The sequence below is a fragment of the Lampetra fluviatilis genome, chromosome 35 (assembly GCF_964198595.1).
Source record: "Lampetra fluviatilis chromosome 35, kcLamFluv1.1, whole genome shotgun sequence".
In the NCBI taxonomy this organism is placed as follows: domain Eukaryota; kingdom Metazoa; phylum Chordata; class Hyperoartia; order Petromyzontiformes; family Petromyzontidae; genus Lampetra; species Lampetra fluviatilis.
Genome location: NC_136309.1, coordinates 1563733 through 1588410, shown reverse-complemented (window position 1 = coordinate 1588410; position 24678 = coordinate 1563733). Strand labels below are relative to the sequence as shown.

The window sequence follows — 24678 nt, the reverse complement described above, 5'->3', positions numbered from 1 at the left end:
TGGGGGGGGGGTAGAGAGAATGGCGCATGCGCAGTGGCGCGCTGTGACGTCACTGGGGGGGAAGATGGAGGCGGTGGTGTCGGGGCGGCGGGAGTAGGAGTTTAGCCGGGGCGGCCTCGCTCCCTCTCTGCCTCTCTCATGGCCGGCGCGTCCAGCCACGTCGTGAGTTTGCGCGCGGTGTCGGGCGGCAACGGAGCGAAGCGGACGGCGGCCCCGGGGCTGCTGAGCGCCGCTGTTTGCGTGCGTGCGTGTTGTGTTGCGCCTCGAGGCGCCTTGAGCCGCGGCGCGGGGCCCGGGCCCAACGGGAAGCGCTGAGGGAGCGGAGCGGGGGAGGGGAGCGGGATGGAGGATGGATCGTGGGGGTGCCGTGGGGGTACAGAGGGGGTCGAGGGAGATTAGAGCTGCGGGGGTGATTGTAGGGTGCGTGGGAAGATCACCCCGGAGGGAAGGCGCGTGATGGTGGTGGGGATGAAGGGGGTGCCGAGGGGAGCAAGGGAGAATGGAGGAGCGAGGAGGAACGGTCGGGGGGGGGGGGGTCGTGGATCTCGGGGTTACCTGGAGTGAGCCAGGAGGGAGGGGGTGGCATTAGTCTGGAGCATGGGGGATCAAGCGGACAAGGGAATGAGTGGTGGACAGGGGTGGTGAGGTGGATCTGCGTGAGCAAAGAGGATCTGGGAATATCACGAAAGGTGGTGGGTGGGAGGGTGTGGACATCTGGGAGGTGAATTGAACTTTGGCAGAGTAGTGTCGTGTAGACTCGTGAGGGAAGGATGGATGTGCTAAATCCTAGCAGAATATCAACAAGTCAAAGGGGCTCGCGGGGAAGGACCGGAGGAATCTGATAATAATCCAGATTTGAAGTTTGTGATTAGGAATCTGAGAGTTTCAGGAAACCAACAAGGGTCAGGAGGGAGCATCAGTGGGGGGGGGGATGTTGAGAACGGAGTGGCGATCAGTGGTATGAGCAGCAATGATTGGGGGGGGGGTCAAGTAGAACTATGAGGGATGATGCAGAAGACGAGGCTATCTTGGAGATGGGGGCCACGCAATGTGAGCGAAGATTGCCCTGGAGAGGGGGGATTAGCCTGGTTAGGGGAACCAGGAGGACAGGGAAACCGGTGTGGTGGGTTATTAGCAGGAGCTCTCAAAACGGATGTTGCTGCAGCCTCAGGGGCTTCAGGAGAAACAGTGCTTTTCATTTGGATTAGGAATCGAGGGTGTTTGGGTTCAATACGAACTGAGAATATGGTGACCGAGTGGTAATAAGAGGGCAAGTGGTGTATCACGGGGCCACCTTGACTGGTCCCAGTGATCCCACGCCTCTCCTCGCTCGCTACTGTTTATATAACTCGGCCCGCAGTGAGGGGACTTGGTGGAACCACCACCGCATCTGCACATCAGATTTGCCTTTGTCCTCGCCACCCCCCCCCCCCAACACGTAGGACGGCTCCTAATGCGGGGGTCCCCGTGTCTCCGGGACCAGGGGGTAGAGGCTGTCGCCGTGATACCCCCACACACCCGGCTCATTGCCTGCAGAGGTGTGCGAGAGAACGCGCAAGGCGTTGTTTACTTGTGAGCGCCCCGAGTGTTGTGTGTGTGTGTCCTTGAGGTTCACCCTTGCAACGACTTGTTTAAATCCCTTGGTGTGTAAAAAAATTGATACGAGAGGTCAGGGTTGTTTAGCCCGTGGGAGTTTTACACAGCTCAGCAGTCGTGGAATCGCGAGAAACGCGGGTTGTGAACTGCGTGTTTTAATTCGAATATCTGAGCTAATTAAAGGGACCCGTGGCATTAATTACATTCAGTTGAGTTTCAAAGCGGTGGGTGGAGCGCCGCGTGTGTTTGAAGCGCCGTCTGTCGTGCGTGTCAATATACCCGAGGCTCGACACTGTAGTAGACTTAGTTCTTTCGGTAAAGTCACGTAGGTAAAAAACGAAATTAAAATTAATAAAATAATAAAAATCACGACGTTTCGGAGGCAACACAAGTCTCCGTCATCAGGTGGGACCGTCACAGCCAGATTTTCTGCATCAAGTGAGGCAGGGATTCCAAGATGCAAGCTCTTAAATACAAGTTAAGGGGGAGGAGAGGAGGGGGGAGCTTATCAGAATGTGGTAGCCAATATTTGTTTTATTAATTTAATAAAAAAATTTACCTACGTGACTTTACCGAAAGAACTAAGAGTATGAATCCTTGCAGTCACGAAAGCTTCATATCTGGAACTGTAGTAGACCTCACGTAAGAGAATCGAGGCTGAGTCTTCCCGACACAACAGGGAGTGGCCCATTGACGAGTGGCTTACAAGAATGTAATCTACTAAATTGGGCTCTTCGGAATGTGAATATTCCGACGAGACCCTGGGAAGCACAGCAGTTGTATTCTTTCGTGCTTCTAACGATTCTCTGGGAGGAGAAAAAATAAACCGGTACTAGTCGTCTGCCTGGCTACAAATTACTCCCAATATGGTAATAGTTGTGTACAGTATTCCAGTAAGGTTACCATAGAAGTTGACTCAAACTTAGGCCCATCACTCTTTACTCTTCCTAGTTGTGAGAATGTGATGAGAGAGTGTGAGAGAGGGTTACAGATAACGAGCAAGTTTACAGATAAGACGACTTTTGCCCCAGGCTATTGCTCGGAAAACCCCTGTGTTTACACGAAGCATGGATATGCCCCGTGCTTCTTGGTGATATGTGCTTGTGATGTTGTTACCTTATGTTTTATTGATTCGAGCTTGCTGCCATTGCCTGATGGTTAGCACACGGAGCTTGCAATGAAGAGATTGGCGATTTTTCTCAGTCTCGCGGCACGGAAGTTTCAACTCCGGGCACGATTTAATAATCGCCGCACCTCTATCCATCCACCCAGCAGTAAAAAAAATCGTAACACCACAGGTGACGTATGGTGGAATACATGTGGATACATCCACTTATCCCAAGGCGTCTGGCCAGTGTTGAAGAGTAGGCCAAAATCCCCTCTGGGAGGGTCTTTCTAGGGCTCCCTCTAGTGGAGGGCCTTCCACCAACAGTGGTGTGAGCGAGTTATTGCATGGCTGCACCTCTGTTTTTCATCTTGATTTAGGTAACTGCAGTGTAATTGTAATGTTATTTCGTATGAAGTTGTTTTGAGAAACATTCGTGAAGATGCAAACTTTCGTTTCACGAACATTGCGTTCGGGGGATGGTTCATTGTGAATTTCAGTTTTGCATCTGGCCCCTCAGCAGAGGCTCCACTCTTCCACAGAGTTAACAGTTGTCAGTAAGTGGTGGTGGAGTAAAGTGTGACTGTGTGGGAGGACTAGTTCTGTGTGGAGAAGTCCGATTTGCTCTGCGGATCCCCACGCCTGGTTCACGCGCTGAGCCGCTGCATGGCCCGTGTGGACTCGGGGCGAAGGTTTTCTTTTCTAGAAAAGATTATCTACGGATAGTGTGGGATCTGCAGTCAATAGAAAGAATCTCACATACCCCAGTCCCTCTAATTGCAGATTAGATAATTAAGGATAACAGGTTGTTTGAGTAGAGGTGTACTAATTCACAATCTTGATGATCAATACATTGTTGCCATTTAGGACTGCGATTTAAGCTTTTGTTTCTTTTAAAAAAAATTTATTTCCTATCCTAAATGTAACGGCGTATAATTTGCATATAATTTGGATACATTTAAACACATCGATTTTGCACACACGAACCAATACATGTATTATAAGCTATTCATTGATTCATCGATGCATCATTACACCCATAATTATTTATGACAAGTTGTCAACTCCATTAAGTTATGTGTCATTATCCCTGGCCTAAAATCAGAAGAACAGTCATCATCAAGCAGACGCATATTCTGTAGTTTATTTTTAAGACACGTTCCGTATGGTTATGCATCACCAAAGAGGTTTGCAGTGCGGAGGAGTGGGCATTCTTAATATCTGTGGTCTCGTATCTTGTGGCTGGTTGAAGCATGCACTGGAGGAGAAACTTTGTGGTTATTATTAATTTGTTGACTTGTTAAAATGTTGATCCACCACAAGAACAACACAGCGATCACGATTTCTATCAGCTTGCTGTACTCTGGGCTTTCCAATACTTTGAGTCTCACTGGTGATCAATGCTTTCATTTACTTGATTCTAATTTAAATCCCGGCTTCTAATGATTTTTTTACTGATTGCAACAATCCTATTCAAGCACGTCCGCTCTTCAATGAGCACAAGGGAGTTGAGCAGTGCACAGTTTGACATAGGGAGGGAACAACACATCGATTCATTGATTGATATTGATTTGTTTTTAGCACACGTTACATGCATCAAATCGCATGCATTACAATGTCATTTGATTTGTATACGTCTGTGACAATATCATCGGCAATGTACCTGATCTTGTCAGATCTCGGAAACTAAGGATGGTTGGCTACGTACAGCGTGAAATAAATTATCTACCTATGTACATGATCTCTCAGGGCTTGGGTTGGCGACTATAATCATGTGTTTGGCGGCTGGGGGTATCGTTGTCAGCCGAGGGCAGCGCATCGAAACATTTTTGTCTTTTACTTTGCAACAACCTTGCGTGCCCCCCCCTTACCCAACCCACAATGACCAGGATGGCAAAGTATGTTGGAATAACCCCCAGGACCCACACAATGTGAGGACACCCTCATCCAGAAGTTGGTTGACAACAGAGCTGTACATGTACATACATTACAGAAACACTTCACTGTTGCGGTCCTTGCAGCCACCAGAGGCGCCTTACTTACCGTAATATAAAAAAAAACGATTCTTGCATAAAATCACGCAATTTATTGAATCGCCGTGGGAATTCATTGTCCTTCCCCTAGTTAGATTGTTCACCTCGGCTGAAGATGTGGAAACCTATCTGGCTTATGACCTTTCCTGTGGTCACCAGCTTAACCGCTGCTCATAGCCACATTTTTGAGTGAGTTTTGTCATCTAGTTTCGTTTTGTAATTGTTTTTAACCGTCAGTTAGGTTTTGTGCATTTAGGGTCTGCGGTGAAGTCCACACCTTCCACAGACCCCCTAACACCCAATGTAAACAACTGCGAGGGAGACGATCTGCGGTCGAGTGATTCATCAATGGGCCGCAATGGCGTCATCTTAAATTGTTCCTCGTTTGTCTTCCAAACTATCCGCAACAACTTTGGCATTGTGAGATAAAAATGAGGAATGCGCGCTCGTCCACTGACCCCCATATTGGGAGTCGCGAAGAAGAGGACATGTGATGAGGTGGGCTACGTTCCCTGCGGACTAGAGAGAGGCCAGGGGGATTTCTGTTCTTCCTTATGTGCCCTCGTAAAATGTGACACTGAGTACTTGGCATTTGAAGCCGGAACAAGCTCCCCTCCCCCCCCTGGTATACGGTGTTAAATAGTCGAGGGAATTTCAGGTACTTACATGAGCTACTTGCAAAATGTGAGGCGTTTAGGTTGATGATTTTTTTTTAACCAGGTAAAAGTCCTTCGCCATAGCAGTGGTGCAGTGATTCATCAGCTGCGCGATGAACCCCCCCCCTCCCCGTGGCGTAAGTTTCAGTTCTTGGCCACGCCTAGCAGCATTGGCGACCAGCCCTGGGCACTGCTGCCACCTTTGCCAATCCGCACTGACAAGCTTGTTCACTTGTGGTTAAACAAATCTCATGATCAGCACTGCATGGGGGGGGGGCTCCATCCAACAGTGGATTGGCAGCGATTGACAATTAGTGCATTGTTATGAGAAACCAGTTTTGAGATCTTTGTCAAAGGAGCCCTTGGGTGACAAATGTGGACCTGCTTTGCATTAGCATCACTACTCCCACGTGGGAGAGGTTTCTTGTTTTTAATTGAAAGCACAGCCCAAAAGACGAACTCTGACAGGTTCACACCAAGGCTGTTTGAGCTCGCTGGACTGAGTCATCCAACACAAGTGTGATGCTCAGGGAAATGAGATGTTTACTTTTGTAGTGAAATCCAATGGTTCAAGGGTGTGGCTGATATTGTGCCGCTATAGGCCACACCCTAGTGTGACTTCACCAGGGTGTGGCAGGCCCACATGATATATGTAGACGAGAGAGCATACGAGTATAAAGTAAGGAAACCGCTTTGTCCCCAACACGTTCACACATTTGTATCTTCACGTGCTCATGCACTGTGCAGCTGCACATTGAGGCACGTGTGCAACCTCAAACCCTATGCATACCTGCGGCGAAAATCTTACACCTCCATTCGCAACTACGTCACGATGCATGGTTCACTGTAGGTCACTCGGGACACGTGGGAAAATGTCTAGGTGCATCATTTGTTTTGGCAGACCATTGTTATCCATTTTTTAAATTGCTCACATCCTTTGAATCCACAGATATTAGGAAGAATTGTGGGTTTGTTGGTCTGCAAATTGTTGGTTGAGCCGAGAAGAGGATGGCAGATAGGAGTTATAATCTTTCATCTTGTGTTACAACCATATTGCTTGCTTTGTGGTTTAATTCATTTCACCATCAGTCTCAAAAGTATTGTTTTGCTTTATGCAATATGCAACAATTGTGTTACTTAGCACAGTCCTTTTGGAAGAACGTAACATACAATTTAAGTAAACTAAAGAAAGTAAAAAGGGTTGTGCTTTTATCAGGGTAACCAGTATTGATCTCAAGTTTTTATTTGCCACCATCTTCTCACCACTGCTGCAACAATTCAGCATCATAAATCTTAGCACATGTTTTGATTTTATTTTATAAACTCACTTGTGAATCATTTTCCGGTGTAAACCACACATGGTTTCCATTCTTAAGTATCTGTCGCGAATGTTGTGCAATGCTTTTCCATTTCATCTCCTTTGCAGCCCGTACTGTGCAAAATCCAGGCCGGGGGAGCGCTTGGGCCCTGCCCTTCACCCTTGCTTGGCGTTTCTGCCATGGGAACACGTGGAGAGAATGGGGATCACGAGGAAGGCTCCGAGGGCACGCACAGGACGGAGCAGTCGCCCGCGGCCGACCACGCCTCCACTTCCACGGAGCAACCATCCACCGGCCGGCCCGGTGGCTCCCCCGGTGCCGCCTCCTCGCGGACAGCTCAGCCGCAGCCCCAGCCGACGGTAGTTCACCCTCGCAAGAAGCGTCCCGAGGATTTCAAGTTCGGCAAGATTCTTGGCGAGGGATCTTTCTCCACGGTCAGTCTCCGGGGTAGACTAGCACAGAGGACCGTGAGCGACGCAGAAAATGAAAACGCACGTGGCGGTGCCAATGGGATTGAATGTCCTTGATCGTTGCGAGAGGGATCCTCCTATTTAGACAAAGAATCGCAACTATGGGCGGTAAAGAAAAATACATAAAATGAAACGATACGATTGACGACATTTGTAATGTGCTGAATGTTCCGAATATTGTGTTCTCGTAAAAACAACATTTGTATGCCAGCCTTTAAATAGTAGATGACTGTTTTTGCAGTGGTAGAGATGCACAAATCCCAAAAAATGCACCTGTCGTTTAGAAGAAGGTCCATTTCCCAAAACAGCCTATGATTATATATATATCTGTTATAAGGCAGTGGTATTGACAAATGTGGTTAGCTTTTATTTGTTCTGGTGCGCATTACACTTCTCGCTTGCAAAATAGCTGTCTGTGAATGGATTATAATATAAATTAAATAATCAAGGTTATTCCCAGTGTATGCCTAAAGCCATTGACTACAGCTCTGCTCGCCTTTTGTTCTCTTGCAGGTGGTGCTTGCTAAGGAGGTGGCAACTGGAAAAGATTATGCCAGTAAGCAAAGACACGCATGCCAATTATCATGAAAAAAATCCCTTAATGTGCAGTTGGTTAAAATATTACGTAAGCCATGCATACACACTTTTAATTTTAGTTGTGCATTGGGAAAGGGAGACTTTTTTTCCCTGGAATATTTACATGGATACTTCTCATCCACATAATCTTCTGCATCTTAGTGTTTAGCACTCTATGATGACTTGGAAAGGCCTTCAGCTAGCAGTGGATTCATCATAGCCGACTATGATGATGAGAGCTGCATTACACCCACGTTATATGTTGTCTGCTGTCGTATGATATGTTGCCGGTCCAGTGACCTGTCACGAAAGCTTATTTTACAAAATGTATAGTTTTTTTTTACTCAATTTGCATTAAATCCCTTCCTGGATTTTCCCTCTTACCAATTAGGAAGTCGTGGGTTCTATTCCGTCCCTGACAACTGTAGGTTTGTAGTCTGCATGTTCTCCATGTGGTCACGTCTATTTTTCTCCAGGTCCTCCGGTTTTTCAAACCACATTTAGAAACGCGCGTTTTAGAGTCTTTCGCTGCTCTATATTTCCGTGTGATGAACCACTACGTTCAGCTGCCGTTTGTGGCCAGCTCTCTTCTGAAAAAGAGCTACATAGCTTCGTGGGCCTTCCCTGGTCAAATAACATTGTTGCATTTTAAAAGGTTTTTTTAGACGTTACAAGGTTACCATTATTAACAACTTTAATTTATGTTTTTGCAGTTAAAATCTTGGAGAAGCGACACATTATAAAGGAGAAGAAGGTGCCCTACGTGAATCGAGAGAAAGAGGTGCTTTCCCGGCTGAACCACCCCTTCTTCGTCAAGCTTTTCTTCACCTTCCAGGACGAGGAGAAGCTCTGTATCCCCTCTGCGCCTGCCTGCTTGTTAATGTGACGCCGACCTCTGATGTCGATAATTGGGATAGTTCATGACTTGAAAAATCAGGTTGCAGTGGTGGCGTGGTAGTGTAAACACGCCGCACCATGAACCCAGCCAACTTAGTTCGATTTCCAGCCATGGTTAGCGTTGATGGTAACTCGTATAGGAACCAATTCTGGCCCCATCCTTCAGCAGTCTGTGTTGACAAGCATCGTGAAGTTTTGTCAAACAACCGCCACGACTAACGCTGTTTGGGGAGCCCTTCATCCAGCAGTAGATTGGCAAAAGTGTGTAAATTAATACAACTACCACATACCACCTTTGAGTCTTTGCATTCAAATGTGGACTTTTCAATGTGCGTCTTATCCAGAGACTGGTTATTTGGGGTTTTCCGTGCCAAAGAAAGCCTTACATAGTCGCTCTAAAAATAATTGAAGAGGGCATGAGAGACTCCACCCACTGAATAACTCGTTAGTTGCGCAATCAAACACTATTTATTGCAATTGTGCATCCTGATTGCAATCACCCATATATGATGCAGAAAACTTTATATCCGTTGGATACATTGCAAGTAGTCTAGGTCACATGCAAACGGTGCGCAGTACATTACACCCAGGGTCACTGAGGTTTTCAGAGCTGAGATTGTGGGCTGAAGGAAGCGTGGCTGCCATCCTCTCAGCCGCATATCTCTATGGGAAAACGTATTTCTGAGTCTCTGACACAGCAACATTCCCTGACCATAAGGAGTCAGCCCGTGCCTGTTTTTAGTATTTTTAGTACATGGATGCCTTTCACGGCGACATATCTTGCCTGTGACGTAATGCTCATGTCTCAGAAGGAACTTAAAAATACTTAAACTAGGGGGTGGAGACTTTTTTTTCTTCCGTTAATATTAAGACAATTAGTGGCACCCAATTGTAATCTTCTCATTTGTGTGCACTGGTTGTAGAGTGCACAATGTTACATTTTTTTAATGGGACTATAACTTGGCGAACTGAGGCAGACAAGAAGTTATTCTTTGAATGGAGTTACAAAACCGAGACGGTCAATTTGCAGGGAGAGGTGTTAATCCTTACATGCCTAATAATAACGGAGACCCTTAAGAATCTCCACCGTAGACTAAGTAGTAATTATGAAATTACCATCATGCGTGACTGACCGTGACCACGAAAAAGGTGCCACTCTTAAGGTTTCCGCTCAGGACAGCCTGATGGTAAAGTGGACCCCTCGGCATTTTGCTCGTGCAGTGAACTTAACTTGAGCTTCGCAGACTTTGGGTTGAGCTACGCCAAGAATGGAGAGATGCTGAAATACATCCGCAAGCACCGTTCTTTTGACGAGAACTGCACTCGATTCTACTCGGCCCAAATTGTGTCATCCCTGGAACATTTACACAGCCTCGGCATCATACACAGGTGAGAGCTCGTACCGCAGCATGGTCAGCAGGTGTGCATGGGACACTGCTGCTGTTTCCTCGTGTGTAGCTAGGGACATTAGCTAAACATCACAATCCGGGATACGTAACCAACTCAGTCCTATCAATCACCATATTGTGTTTGCACAATCCTGTAAAATGACTCCATAATCACAGTCTTGTGGTGGAAATTGTTGTTGGTGATGGATACGAAAGTTTGGTGGCGCGCACAGGCCCTGTGCTAGTGGTATAATAACATCGATTAATATTGATTCTTGTAATACGTGTTTCGTGCATCGATTTGTTTGTAAGAATCGATGTTTAACGATACAGTTTGTTCTTATGTTAGCGTCTTAATGTGATCACATCACAACTACGTCTCGACACAGTTTGTAAATATATTTCATGGGTTCACCTGACCCCCCACCCCTGGCCACCAAACATTCACTACTACAATGTAAAAAAAATTTTGTTCTAGAATCGTTAACCTGAATTGCAACAATCCGTTGAACCCTGAGGGTGTGAATTGTGAGAATACTAATGGATTGCCTTTTGTAACATTTTTATTTATTATGCACGGTGTTAGCTTCAGTCTTGTTTGACTTTATAAATCGTGAAGAAGAGAAGCTCCAAACAATTACGAATTATGTAAATAACTCATTTACAAGCTGCATATTACCCTGGTCATAAATCATTTGCTGAGCGTTTAAAATAATTATTGTTGCATATGTTTACTAGTATCATTAAATACGTTTTATTTGTGTGTGTGTGTTTTAGGGATTTAAAACCAGAAAATATCCTTCTGAACGAAGACATGCATATCCAGATCACTGATTTTGGCACAGCTAAAATCCTATCTGATAACAGCAAGCATGGTGAGAAATGTGACTAAATCTTGGGTTTTGGAAAGTAAACTAGTTAGAAACATTTGATATTTTGTTCACGAAACATTTTGTTAAACACCTCGCCTATAAGTTTACGTTAATTAGTGGACACACTGAGTTGCCTCCAAAGAATCTATACCATGTCAAAGAACGGAACAGTTAGCAAGGTTGTCTACGTACAGTGTGAAAGAAGTTCAACATACATATATACAACTCTGGGTTTCAGCCACCCTTGCATAAACCAACTTCTAGAATGTAGTGAGTTTATGGTTTTAGGCCTGTCACCAATGACTACACAATAAATATAAGACTTTGGTTTGGTTGACGTGTAGCAACGCTCTTTACAGGGCGTTAAAAAAGCTGCGACCCTCGTGGGTAAAGAGGCCTACTCAAATTAATGACTTTACAAGTCTGTGACACATTTTGGGGCCATTCTCTTAAACAAGGTGGTGCACTGCCTACTTAGATTTTATGAATGAAATATCTTTGTCTCTCGGTGTGTCGTCGATAGCACAATTGGATTGTAATTGGGGGGGAAATAAACCAAAAATCACAAACCGCGAGTAAAAACTTAACTACAGTTTTGTTCACCGTATGATCAACCGCAAGTGCCAGCTCTGAAAAGCACAGTCTGTTGTACAATTCATTGGTTCTATAGGTGCCGATCATCCACAATTTTGAACTTTAAAATAAAAAGATTGAAATATAAACCAATGTTTTCCTTGTACTTGGGCAGTTAGTTAATCTGACTTTCGCACTGATTTGGTTTGCTGTACGGGCAACTGACCGTTGCGGAGTTCGTCGTTTAAACACTCGCAGAATGGTTTTGCATTGTACGTTGCCCGTTGTAAACCGTGTTGTACTTTTGCCTGACCCCGCCCTGCAGCCCGGGCAAACTCGTTTGTGGGTACAGCTCAGTACGTGTCCCCAGAGCTGCTCACTGAGAAGTCCGCCTGCAAGAGGTGAGCCCACCACAGTGGCTTAGCAATGCCTCGCGGTCACTGGAGGAGAGGCATAATGAGAGCTGCTTGAGTAATCCTTAGAGATAATCTCTCGATGCCATCCAAGTGGTTCGTCGTGTTTTATTACTGCGTTTCTAGATGTATTGAATGCCTAACATGTTTGCTCGATAAAGTTCGTGTTTTTTTGTGTAGAATGCAATGTACACTTATGTATTCGTTGATAAATATTGCTCTTTGTCTCCTAGATTAACATGAGACATGGCTCATTATATTTAGACAGACATAGCAGTTCAGTTTCATTTATTTGAAATAACCCTGTGAGCCATTCGGCTCTTGATTCGGGTGCAACCGCAACAAACAATAAAATTACAAAATACATAAAAAATTTACGGTATGCAAATTGAAACATCCCCTACAAAAGCAATAAAATCTTCCAGAAAAAGCACCATTTGTTTATGCTGCGGTCAAAAATGTGCAAACAATCCCATTTTGATGTTAGATCACAATAACAATCAATACAATCTAGATTAAAATTTTAAGTATAACTCTATACTACATTAAAAAATCTGGCTAAACTAAACCTTTCACCTCTGTCCACCCAGCAGTAATAAATGTGCACACCTACGTGAAGTTGCTCGCACATTTTACTCCCTATTCACCAACTCAGTCACCAGCGTGGTGATGTATGCACAAATGTCCCCCAAAACTGACACGATGAGGAGAGGTCTCATTGAGCAGTGGGGGTTTACAAAGTGCTTTTAAACTATTTCCGTGTTTTTCCAGTCAACTCTTGATAATTATCGGGGGTGGGGATGGGCATGGCCCGAATAAAAAAAAATCCACAGGATAATGCAAAACACATGTAAATTAGGCTTCGCAAACGTTTACTGTGTAACTACGTAAAATGGGGGTTAAGATGTCTTCATAGGGCATGCCACCTGTTTTTCTTGCTTCCGAAAGCAATCGAATAGCCAACTTGTTTTGTGGTCACATGTGCCACCAAGTCACTGACCCTCTATGAATGAGGAGCAACCCCAGTAAAGATTGTATGCAATTATTTTTTCACAAGCACGGTTAATCAACAACCCATATAATCTGCCCACGGATAATTGAGAGCTAACTGTTAATTATTTTTCAGTGCAAGAATCGAGTTTTTTTTTGCCCCTGCGCTGCACGTTGAATGGATAGCACCCACAAGGCTTTCCACTATAATCTGCACAGTGTTTCTATGAATTCATCACAAACAATATCAGAAATAATCGATCATTGTACACGCTATTCGATGCTTGTAGTCCTGAACATTTGGTTTGATTTTAATGTGTGAATACGTTTATGCCAAATTAGGACATTTGCCTTTCAATTGGCTTGATAAACGTGCGTGTTGATCCCAATCCTATAGTTCAACGGCATTCATAGTAGCCTTTGCCAATCCTGATTGCGTCGCTTTTTACGGAATGCTTTAGGGGTGGGGGGCAGGAAGTGTCATGTGGAAGAAGGTTGTGAGATTAAAAAAACCTAAATTCAAACTTCAATTGCTTTTTTAAGATGCTTATGGAAAATAGTCCCGAGAGCCATGAGAAATATGCGTGGGCAAATAGATGTATTATTGGGAGAGAAAGAAACCCATTCAAGTGTGATAAGGGTCTATCCTTGACGGGCAAATGATCTACCTTGTGTATTTATGCTGCTTAATTTGGTTTATGCATGTTGCCCGGGACTGAACAGCCCATGCTGATTGATGTGCTTTGCTGAGTAATCTCTGCTCTCTCACTTTGCTTGCAGTTCTGACCTCTGGGCACTTGGTTGTATCATCTACCAGCTGGTAGCCGGTCTGCCTCCCTTTCGTGCCCCGTAAGTTGCCACCCCCACCGGGTGTCTGCACTTCTGACTTTTAACAGTGAATTAGATTTAGACCAATTCACTCTGCCGTTTTTATCAGCCGATTACCTATTCATACCGAACAATTTCAGTGGACATCGAAATGCACCCCCCTCCCTTTAGTATCAGTTATCGAGCATTACTGATGTATGTTGTTATCGTAAAATGTGAAATGCTAGATTGATATTTGTTATCCCCTGGCGTGTGGATGAAATTGGACAAACATCTCAATACAAAACTGTCATGAAAAAGAGTGAGGCTTGGTGAAGCTTTACTGGATACATATGTTACTTTATTAGTATTTATTATAGAGTGCACCAAATATATTGTGTCTCCATGATGTAAATAAGCATTGCCTTCCCCATCTCCGAGATCATGAGTTAATTAGACAGCTTCCTATCTCCTGTGTAAATGGATTAAACACATTGGTTGCAGTGCACTGTCCTATCTTGGGTGAGATTTCATCATTAATTTGGAACGTGTGTCTTGGTTGTTTTGTTCTCAGCAATGAATATTTAATCTTCCAGAAGATCATCAAGTTGGAGTATGAGTTTCCGGAGAAATTCTTCCCAAAAGCAAAGGATCTAGTGGAGAAGCTGCTGGTACGGACGGCCATGCCAGGCTATTCTGTTATATACATTGACGCTATTCTACAGATAAAATACTTTCCTAGTATACCTACCCCGTTACATTGCCATATGAATGAGAAATACAAATGTAATGATATATGTGGGATGTTATCTGTTTTACACAGGACTAGGATGGTAGCTGTGTTTGTCTGGTTTCCCCACAGTGAATGTGTGTACATGTTGGTGTCTTTTTGTGCAAATAGGGTTATATAATTACTTGTGTAAATCTGCATAGTTATTGGTGTTTATCAGCACCAGTGTGCTTTAGTACTTGCACATCTGGGCATGTGTTGCAGTGTTTTTGTAGTCTTGTTATTGTATGCGTGTTGTAACGTTTGTGTGTAGTTTCCACGAGCACGTTCGAGTGCGTGTAAGCTGACTTGGCCTTAATCTGTGCTCAGTCAATACTGTAAACAGCCGAGCTCGGCTGACGCAGGGATATTTGTGTTGTTTTGCACCCGGGCTTTTTCCTGTGTGCTACTGATTTACCTGTTTTGGCACAGCCTTCTGACTCGGCCTGCCATGATATGACAATACTACGATGTTTTTGTATGACATAAGAGTCACAATAATTGTTATTCCTATTGAGAAATATTGTCACATGATTAGCGTTTCTCACTTTGTTAATGTTTTCAAATATTTAACAAGACAGTATTAAATGACTACACTTGAAGTTGATAATAATAATTACATTTCTAAACAACATCTTTCACACGTAAAATGAGTGCTTTCTATAAATAATTCCAGATAAATTGTTGTTGGTTTTAACGTCATTATATTCTGACAACATTGCATTTCACATAGGGTTATAGATTGCAAAGTTACTCAAACTTATCGCAGGCTTATTTTGAGTCCAGTCGAATAACTTTAAAAGAAATCTGTTTTTTTACCTTGAAGTATATCACAGCACGTAGACAGGACTACGTGACAACAAAGTAACGGAAATTTACATCGCTATAGTTTGATATTTTACATCGTATGGGGTCCGTTACGACGTCGTGGCAATACCCAACCTCTTAACGCCGCTGCCGCACTCGCTTTAGGTGAGTGACCCAATGCAGCGACTGGGCTGCGACGAGTGCGGAGGGTACCCGCCTCTCAAGAGCCACCCCTTCTTCTCGGAGATCAGCTGGGACGACCTCCACCTGCAGATCCCGCCCAAGCTCACCGCCTACCTGCCCGCCATGACGGAGGACGACGAGGATTGTTACGGCAATGTACGCCGTTTGTTAGGACTTTGCAACTGGTTGCTACTGCTGCTGCCCGTTGTTGTTCTTGTTTCTGCAATTTTATACCAAAGCTGCAATCCTGGTGCTTTGTGTTGTCATAGGAAAGGCAATAGTTGAGTGGTTTCTACTTTGCAGTTCTTGACGCAGTTTTGTTTTGAATCTTTACACGGTGGGCAGCAGAGGGCAGTGCGGCAACATCCATTGGTGCAGTGTACTTCGGTGCGTCCACGTCAATGCAACCAACTTTCACCAATTTGAACCATTGTGGTGAAGTTTGGTCAAATAATACCCTTACGGAGGGGAAGTGTGACTGGGGGCTTAGAAATCCTTCGTTGGTAGAGCAGCAAGTGTGCAGAGCGGAGTCAAGTGAGATGAAAGGCGGGATGGGGGAGGGTAGGTTGAGACGAGTCCATTGAGAGTCTCATATTTATTCCTCTCTTGTCTTATTGAATCCAACAGTGACTAATTTTGGTGATCTAAACTAGCCTTGCCAGCCTATCTGGTCACTTCACTTTGACCTCTTCATTCAGCCGGTCTCTCTCCTGCCTCCCTATTCTCCCTCGTTCAGTACGACGACCTGCTCAGCGGTTTCGGCAACATGCAAGTGGAGGAGACTCAACCCATCCCCATCCCCTCTGTGGCACGGGTGCCTTCGAGCGGCGGCAGCAGCGGCGGCGGCAGCTACCGGGATGTGGGCGTGTCGCCCGGAGCAGGCGGGCGTGCTGAGAGGGAGGCCGGCTCGCTGGGCGTGTCGCCACGCGACGGAGAGAGGGTGCGCACCGGCGGCGTGGAGCAGTACATCCTGGAGAACGAGGATGAGCACTCGCTGGAGCTCGACTTCAACCTGGCACTCTCGCAGGAGGACCGCAAGCTGCTGCTGAACAAGCAGGCCCGCGCCAACCCATGGTACCGTTTGTTCCGATGTAGACACCACGGTGGAGAGTGAGGCTTAGGTCACGGCGAGTTTGGGGATTAAAACGATTTGGATTTCCGTATTTTTAAACACAATTTTGGATGGGAATTTTCTTCACATTTTTGGATCGTTTACATTTTGTCATTATTTAATGTGTCTTAATGCTAATGAAAGGGATCTCCACCCTATGCCGCTGTTGGTGGGGAAACGCATGTGACAACCATGCATGTGACACCTTTGGATCCGTCTGAAACAAAAAAAAATCTGAAATTTCGTATCTTGGCCCTAATTTAATATTGCCAACTGCTGATGCATGTAGCTGTCGCCACACTGCCAAGGTTAGTGTGTGTCCTAGCAAGTCATTTGGGCACGTAACACTTCACCTATCTGGCGATTGTTTCTCCCCATTTTATTATCTAATTTTTGCAGATTTGATTGTTTCTCACATGTACGATTTGATGAGTGTTTTGTGAGTGTAAGCATTGATTTTAATCTGGATCAATGCATTGTTGCGTGCCTAAAGTAAATTAGAAATTGACAACCCAACTTTTAGTTGGCTATATGGCACATCGCAGTAGTGTGCACTTTCTGGAATTATTTGAATATTCCCATGGATATGGAGAAAGTAAGTTTATTCTGCATTCTACTTAGACCTTGCTGATTTCTACTGTCCCCGTTGTGTCCAATATGTAGTGGGTTCAACTCAGTCGCAGACGTAGACTTTGGAGGCAGCGCATTTATTTAGTTCCAACACACGGGGTAAACTTCCCCTTAACACAACAACCACAATCTAGGCTGGTGACCAGCCGGCTAACTACACTAGTTACCACGTAACTGTTACTCTGGACCCGGGACCCGAGTCCACGTGCTGGAAGGCTCGTAGAACTGAGATCGGAGACGAAGGGTTGCTTTCCCAGGATGACCAACAACCCTGGTCCCTCTCGGGACTTGGCTTATATTCTTTGCGGCTCCAGAACCATCGGGAATGACCCGGGTCCCATTCACATGACCCCCCCCCCAGCCCCCTCTTGGGGGGTCCCCCTGCCATCTTAACCGGTCACGTGTCCTCCCGGGTCAACCAGAGTGCCATGGCCTCACACGACCCCTTCTCCTTGGGTCGGCACCCACACACACCGTGTCCTGTAGGGCCGGTACTGCACTTCCAGCATGGTGCCATCCAGCGATGTCACTACACATACATGCAAGAAGCCTGCACTCGGAAGGAATGAGCACCTGTGGTTAACGCAATTGACCAACGGGAGATGTAGTTCAATAAAGTATGTGGTGTGTGACTGGAAGATGGGTGATCCAGGCGAAAACTAAGAAGTAGTCAATTAAATAAGCCTCGTACATTATAAAGTTTCTCTCGATCAGCCATTTATGACCCTAAGTGGTGTTTACGGGCAATTTTTTTTACCTTTGACACCATGGGAAGGAGAGTAAAATGAAGGCGATAACGTACGGGTGAAAAAAACGGGAAAGAAAAGAGAAGAGCGAGAATCAGAAATAAAAAATGGGGAGCAAAGGGTCAGGAAAAATGAGGATAGGGAGGGCCGCATCGCTGCACGGAGCAGCGTCTCTTTCCACAGGGGGCGATGTGGGGAGGGGAAGGATTCAGATTGGGGTTGTCCACGTAGGGCACGTGATTTAGGGGAGGCTTGAGTTATGATGACATAACTAGATTTGTGTTATGTATTTCACACAGGCACCCATTTGTGGAGAATAACCTCATCTTCAAAATGGGCCCAGTGGACAAAAGAAAAGTAAGTGATCTTAGAAGCACCACTGGTGTACTGCCCTTGTTTCAACCGACTCTCTTAATTCCACTGGATATTTTGTTTACAGTGTTATACCACTGCAGATAATCCCCACTCACCCACTGATCTGGGCTGGCCCTCGCTGCTGTAAACTGTGACGTTTCATGCCAGCCACCTGTAAGGTGTGAACTGTAGTTGCTATAATAGTTTTATTGGCCTTTTTAATTTCAAATTCAGTTAACTTTTTATGGTTTGTATATTTAATTATGCTTGTTAAAACAATTGTTATTTTTACTGATGACCTTTATGTGCAATGAAGTAGGGCCATTCCCTAAAACGTTGTCGATTAAATGACATTTCTATGAAAGCAGTGTTATTGACGAATGTTGCCTTTTTTGTTTGTTAATTTTACTTGTGCAACACTGCCAACGCAGCATCACGACGTAATTTATCCAGGAAGGACTCGCCGAGTCTAAACATTTCTTACGGAGGCTGTTGCATCGGGTGATTTGTCCACTTCCACCTTACGAGTGTTATCCTTGTTGGAGCAAACAAATTTCATCATCTTACAATGCACCCCAATTTCTGATCTCAAGTTCAAGTTCATTTATTAGGTATAGCCCTGTGAGCAATTCGGCTCTTGAATCGGGTGCAACCGCAACAAACAAAAAACAAAAACATGAACAAAAAACATCTTAAAGTGAATATGTAACTGAGTGCAAACAGAAAATCCAAAATAAGACAGCAAAATATTGCAGAAAAAAACACCGTACACCAACACTGTGTGCAAAAATCCCAGTGGGATGCAAGTCAAACAACAACAAGAACCACAAGAGAACTTAGATTAAGGCCATTAGTCTAACTCTGTACTACAACAAACAATAGGATAGCAGGAGTGGAGTATGCATTTTTACGCACACCTTTAAATTGACTATCTGAACGCAAAGTGAGTCGTTTGGTATGCCCCGCGTAAACATCTTTTCCAAGCAGTGGCATTCGTGTGCACGTCTGTTGAGTGTGCCGTTGTGTTTGTGCCGCCCAGGGCCTGTTTGCCCGCCGAAGGCAGCTGCTGCTCACCGAAGGCCCTCACCTATACTACGTGGACCCTGTGAACAAGGTCCTGAAGGGCGAGATCCCCTGGTCCCGCGAGCTGCGACCCGAAGCCAAGAACTTTAAGACTTTCTTCGTACACACAGTACGTCCTTGAGCATCACTCAAGCATGACCGGCTTACAATGGCTTAAAATGTTCAGGACAAGTTCAAACCGAGTTTAAATTAATTTTCTGATGCAGTTGACTAGCAAGAGCATACAAAACTTCCAGTCGTATATATGTATGTCGAACTTATTCCGTGCTGTACGTAGCCAAGCACGCTAATCGGAGGTGCATTTATGCTTTACACCGTGTATGTGCGTTTGCACATTGTGTTCACTGCGTTATTGTGTGTGCACGTGGCCACAGCATGCCTCGGGTACGTACACCGCGCTGTACACGCGCACACACGTGCGTGTACACACCGTTAGGTCTGCGCGCAATACACATCTACAGTCGCCTCCCAGCAATTCTACACACATCTGCGCTGCGTCACAATTCTAAGGTCGTGAATAAATATCCTGGTTTGGGGGTTAACGTGACCCATTATTTATCCCACTATGGTGAATAAAATGAGTATCTGTTTGTGGAATGCTATCAGTGGGTGTGGCTTCTGCCACGTGGATGTGAAATGTGCACCGCTGGCTCTCACAGCCAGCGGGCGAAGGGGAAATGCTGCTCCAATTCTTGTTTGAGCAGGGAGATTTTTTGTCGAACAATCATCGTCAGCAGCCATGATCAATCCACTGCTTAATTCGCCATATTCGAAACTTTACCCAATGTGTTAGCGAATGTGGGTTATCAAATTGCGTGAAAACGAATGGCTCAAGGAACTAATGCTCTGCATTGGAGCACAGTTGGTATCGCACAGATTATGGGCTGAATATTGGCCCTCCCACGTAACCATGTACCAAACGGTTACACTACACTAACAAGCACCACAATACCAATTGTTACACTTTCTCACTCGGATGACAGATGGCAAAGTTCGATAAAGCACATATGAATGGGGAAAGACGAGCTAATCTGCAAGATTATATTTGCTGGCGTAACAATATAAATGGAAGATGCACAAATATATGTCCGCACAATGCAGCTCATTATTGCAGGCTGAGATTCAATGCAAATACATAAATAAGCAATGCTTTATTAAAATAATTTAAACAACATCTCTGCCTATTTGAATAAAAAGATCCCCCGTATAGCCTTAACAGACTGTCGGGACAAGTGCTGTTAGCGAGCACCTATAAAGGCCGGCACAGCACACGAGGGGGTGGGTGGCCAACACCACGCCCGGCCACCTTTGTCTCCCTAGTGGCGATGTTTACACTGCACCAGGTACTCATTTAAGGCCGAGTCGACCTAGGGGAGGCCCAGGACCGGTTCAGATAATCGTCACTGGTGTTTGCCGTGAGCGGGAATCGAACCCGGGTCTCCAGGTTCGTAGTGCAGCGTGCTAACCGCTATTGTAGTCTGAGATTCAATGCAAATACATAATAAGCAATGCTTTTTCAAATAATTTAAACAACATTTCTACCTATTTGAATAAAGACATGCAGACACCCACATTGTTCGTCTTTAGACAGTGTTGCACAAAATCAAGGACGGTTTACTGGCCCTTCAGGCAAATTCACCATCAAAGGAAGCCGCAATATGTTTAGCCTAATCCAACTCCTCACCTCTTTCCAGGGAAGCCATTAGCTAGCCTCGTTGGGTTTATGACCCAGAGTGCTCCGGTTTAATCAATAGACATGTACTTTTAGCACTGTAGCGAGAGCCATCTTAGTGTTCCTGTTACTGCCTTTGTAAATAAAAGCTGTGCGTGTGTGTGTGTGTGCCTTCCAGCCGAACCGAACCTACTACCTGATGGACCCACGTTGCAATGCCCACACCTGGTGCAAGAAGATTGAAGAGGTTTGGAAAAGAACCTACAAAAACCACCAAAAGCAGAGCAGCAAATGAAGGGCAAATGCGCTTGTGGATGGCCGTGTGTATGTCTAAGTGGCTGCCACACACGTACGTGCACGCTCCCTCTGGGAGGGCCATTAGGACACGGAGTTGAAGATTTTGACCTCAGACTTTCTGCAATCACTGTCCATTACCTCCAAACAGGAGCATGGAGCATACGTGTAATGTACACCGTGGGCTTTGAGCTTACTCTGTCCTGTGGTGCGAGCTTGTATGACTAATATCTGTAAAACACTTAACAGTTTGAGACTGCCTGTTGTGGCCAGACATTGATAGCGACTGTCTCTTGTTTCACTGTGCACACCAGACCCTTGCTGTGCACCCACACACACTCAGCTGCACCGTGGGGGGCGTTTGCGTGCTGCCGCGTTTTTGCTGTGCTGTGATGCTGTACGAATTCACGTGGATCCTGCAACTTGGGGGGAATTTGTAAAGGAAGCTGGGGAAGCCGTTCATGAATCACTGACGTCATGGACGCTTAGAATGATATATTTGGCAAAGTATTGATTTGTTTTAGTTGATATATCTGATTTTAATATGACAATGTAGGCCTTATTTTTTTTTTATTCCCCCCCCCTCCCCCCCACTTTTATGTAACCGTGACTGTGTGACTTCAAGATCAGCGTTCCATATTAGAGTTATAGAGAAAGTAGATTGTTTTATTTCACACACATGTTGGGAGACTCAAGTTAATTTTCTGACTTTGTCATGAAACCAAATGTAAACAACACAAGCTTTGCATTTTGCATACAACATGCAAACGTCGTGTAGGAGAACTTATGAAATTCAATACAAAAACAATCTGTAGCTCCCAATATGCCATGCAGTACACTATAATACAACTACAAATCCACACAAAATATTAACACGAGATAAGCTACAGGCATATTGCAGTGCATAGATGGCACACAGTACCAATGAACATTTTAATTGTGAATAATACATATCAAAAATTTACAATCAACCCTTTACAGTAATTAAGCAATTCTAAAGTGATACAATATATAGGCATAGACGTATGTATGACTGCACATCAAATGCTTCTTTTGTATTGTAGTATACATCAATTATAATTAACAAATCATAGTCCTGGAAACACTAAATTTTAAAGCCAGTCTCCTTATTCAAATGCTTTTGTAAACTTATACGATGAATGTTTAACATACTTTCATTTTAAGAACATAAAAGACCTTCACATTGGCCTAAGGCAAAATGCTTATTTATAGTTGCACATGTAACAGGTCTGCCATCATTGCTAGGTATTTCTAAGAGAGAAGTCATTGTCATGCACATAAAATACTTGTCTTCCATTCTTTGTAAAAATGTAGGCGGTGGGTGGCACAGCAAAACATTACTAAACACAACCAGTTCCCTGGGATGAAATTTGCTTCAAATTGTAAAATCCTACAATGTGTAATGGTACTCCTCTAAACCTATGCTTGTGTTTGGCTTGGATGCTAGCGAGTGGTGACGTGTTGAATTAGAAGGTGTAATGATGTCGTGTTCGGGAGCGTCTGCTGAGAACCAAACTGTCCATGATGAGTTGGTGACCATCCCACTGCAGCCGTTGCTCCACCTTCCACTATATATTCCAGTCTGCAGAACACAGGGCCGATCCATGCATTTCGATGCACTCGCGTTCACAGGAGGCTTCCAGGTTTGCCACCAATTCCGCCGCGTCTACGCAAGTTTTCTTGTCAATTTGAAGTGCTTATAAACGATATACCGTTAAGTTAAAATGTAGAAAGTGTTCCGTGTAGGCAGTTGAGTGGCAATTTAAATTGACGGGGGGTTGGGTGGGTGGGACTTTTAGGGAAACATGAACCTGTACAGGCATGGCAGTTCCATTGGTAATGAAAGCAGCTCTTGCAGTAATACATTGTTGGACCATTGCTGTTTAAGGCAAATGGGACATACAGATAAACAACAGGTTTCATGATGCTAGCTACTGACGGTCATATGGTCAAATCTGCCAATGAAAGTACACGTGCAAGTTGCTGTTCTTAACGCAGCATGTCTTCATCGCGCCGATTGGCTGGGTTCTAAAGTCAACTTTAAAGTGCGTGCACATTCATGGCACACCCGCTGCATTTGACGTGCGTCTGTGAGCAGTGACTAGATCTGATTCGTTAACTTGCGGAGTGCTCTGGACATTGTATGTTTAGTGGAGCAGTGAAGCATTGTTGATGAGAATTTTAGAGTTTGCAATTGTTAACATGTAGAGAACACTTCATATTTTTGACTAAAGTTATTTACTGGCTAATGTTTATTTAGCCATCAGTTTGTGTTCTTGTTTTATTTAAATCTAATATATAAATTCTGTACGGATTCATTTCATGTTCAAGGGCAATGTTGTGTAAGTATTTCAGATGTATAGCCTTTGAATGTGGGTTATTGTAAAATGTCAACATTTTAACCAAGCGCTGTTATGCTTTGTGTGTTTGATTTGTGGTAATATAATTGCGGTGGGATTGTGTTGGTTTTTAGCACTTTGCTTTAAATTTCCCAACACTTGCAGGTTCTCTGTATGATATGCATGTGTTTAGGCTTCATAGTGTGTAATAGCGATATTCAATCGTAAATAAATTGTTTTGTTGCTTGTCAATTGGATGGTCTCATGCAGACGAGCTTTTGTAAAGGTAGCCTTGTGCGTTGACCCAGAAGGTGGGGAATGTGGGATGATGGAAGTTGGTTTGTCCAGCTCTGACGTACACAAAATGACACGTGCGAAGAATATATCACGATAATAGAAGACCAGAGAATCATTCTCGATTATTTTGGTAAAGTCACGTCGAAGGGAAAGAATAAAATAATAAAAATTAAACAATACAATTCTCTCTACGTCTCGACTGCAACACAAGCAACACAATAAATCATCACCTGATAATGATTGCAGTCAAGAAAGCTTTAAATCGAAATTTAAGACCGGAGATCTCATTGTAATTACATCGTGTGTATGGTTATTGCGTGCATCATCAGGCAACCCGTCTTGGCTGTTGATGAGACTTCAATGTGAAACCAATTCAGGGTAATGGTTCGTGAAGACGGACGAAGGCATTTTTGTCAAGTCTGAAAATAATTTCCCGTATAATGAATTATTAAACGCTAAATCTATGTAACACCGTTGAAGGCATCCCACTGCGTTCAGGAAAATAGCTGACCTTTATGACCAGGTGTGAGCCAATAGATCTTATTACAAGAAGGCCGAGAAATATGGAGACACGTTTAAATAAATAATAAATTAATTGGCCATGTTACAGTCCTGTAATTATATACGGCTAGTTATTGTATTAACAATGCCTGTTAGATGGATATTGAAATATTGTC

General features: G+C 44.4%; 1 protein-coding gene across 1 annotated transcript; it reads left to right on the top strand.

The window, feature by feature from the left end:
• The first annotated feature begins 41 nt into the window (after window positions 1-41).
• On the top strand, window positions 42-23137 carry PDPK1 (3-phosphoinositide dependent protein kinase 1). Its single transcript, XM_078872651.1, has 14 exons — window positions 42-162; window positions 6817-7143; window positions 7693-7735; window positions 8469-8606; window positions 9897-10041; window positions 10818-10915; window positions 11811-11886; window positions 13669-13737; window positions 14270-14366; window positions 15437-15610; window positions 16191-16528; window positions 18241-18298; window positions 19335-19487; window positions 21229-23137. Exons 1-14 carry the CDS (start codon window positions 139-141, stop codon window positions 21343-21345), a joined length of 1857 nt encoding a protein of 618 aa, XP_078728777.1. The 5' UTR covers window positions 42-138; the 3' UTR covers window positions 21346-23137.
• The last annotated feature ends 1541 nt before the right edge of the window (window positions 23138-24678 follow it).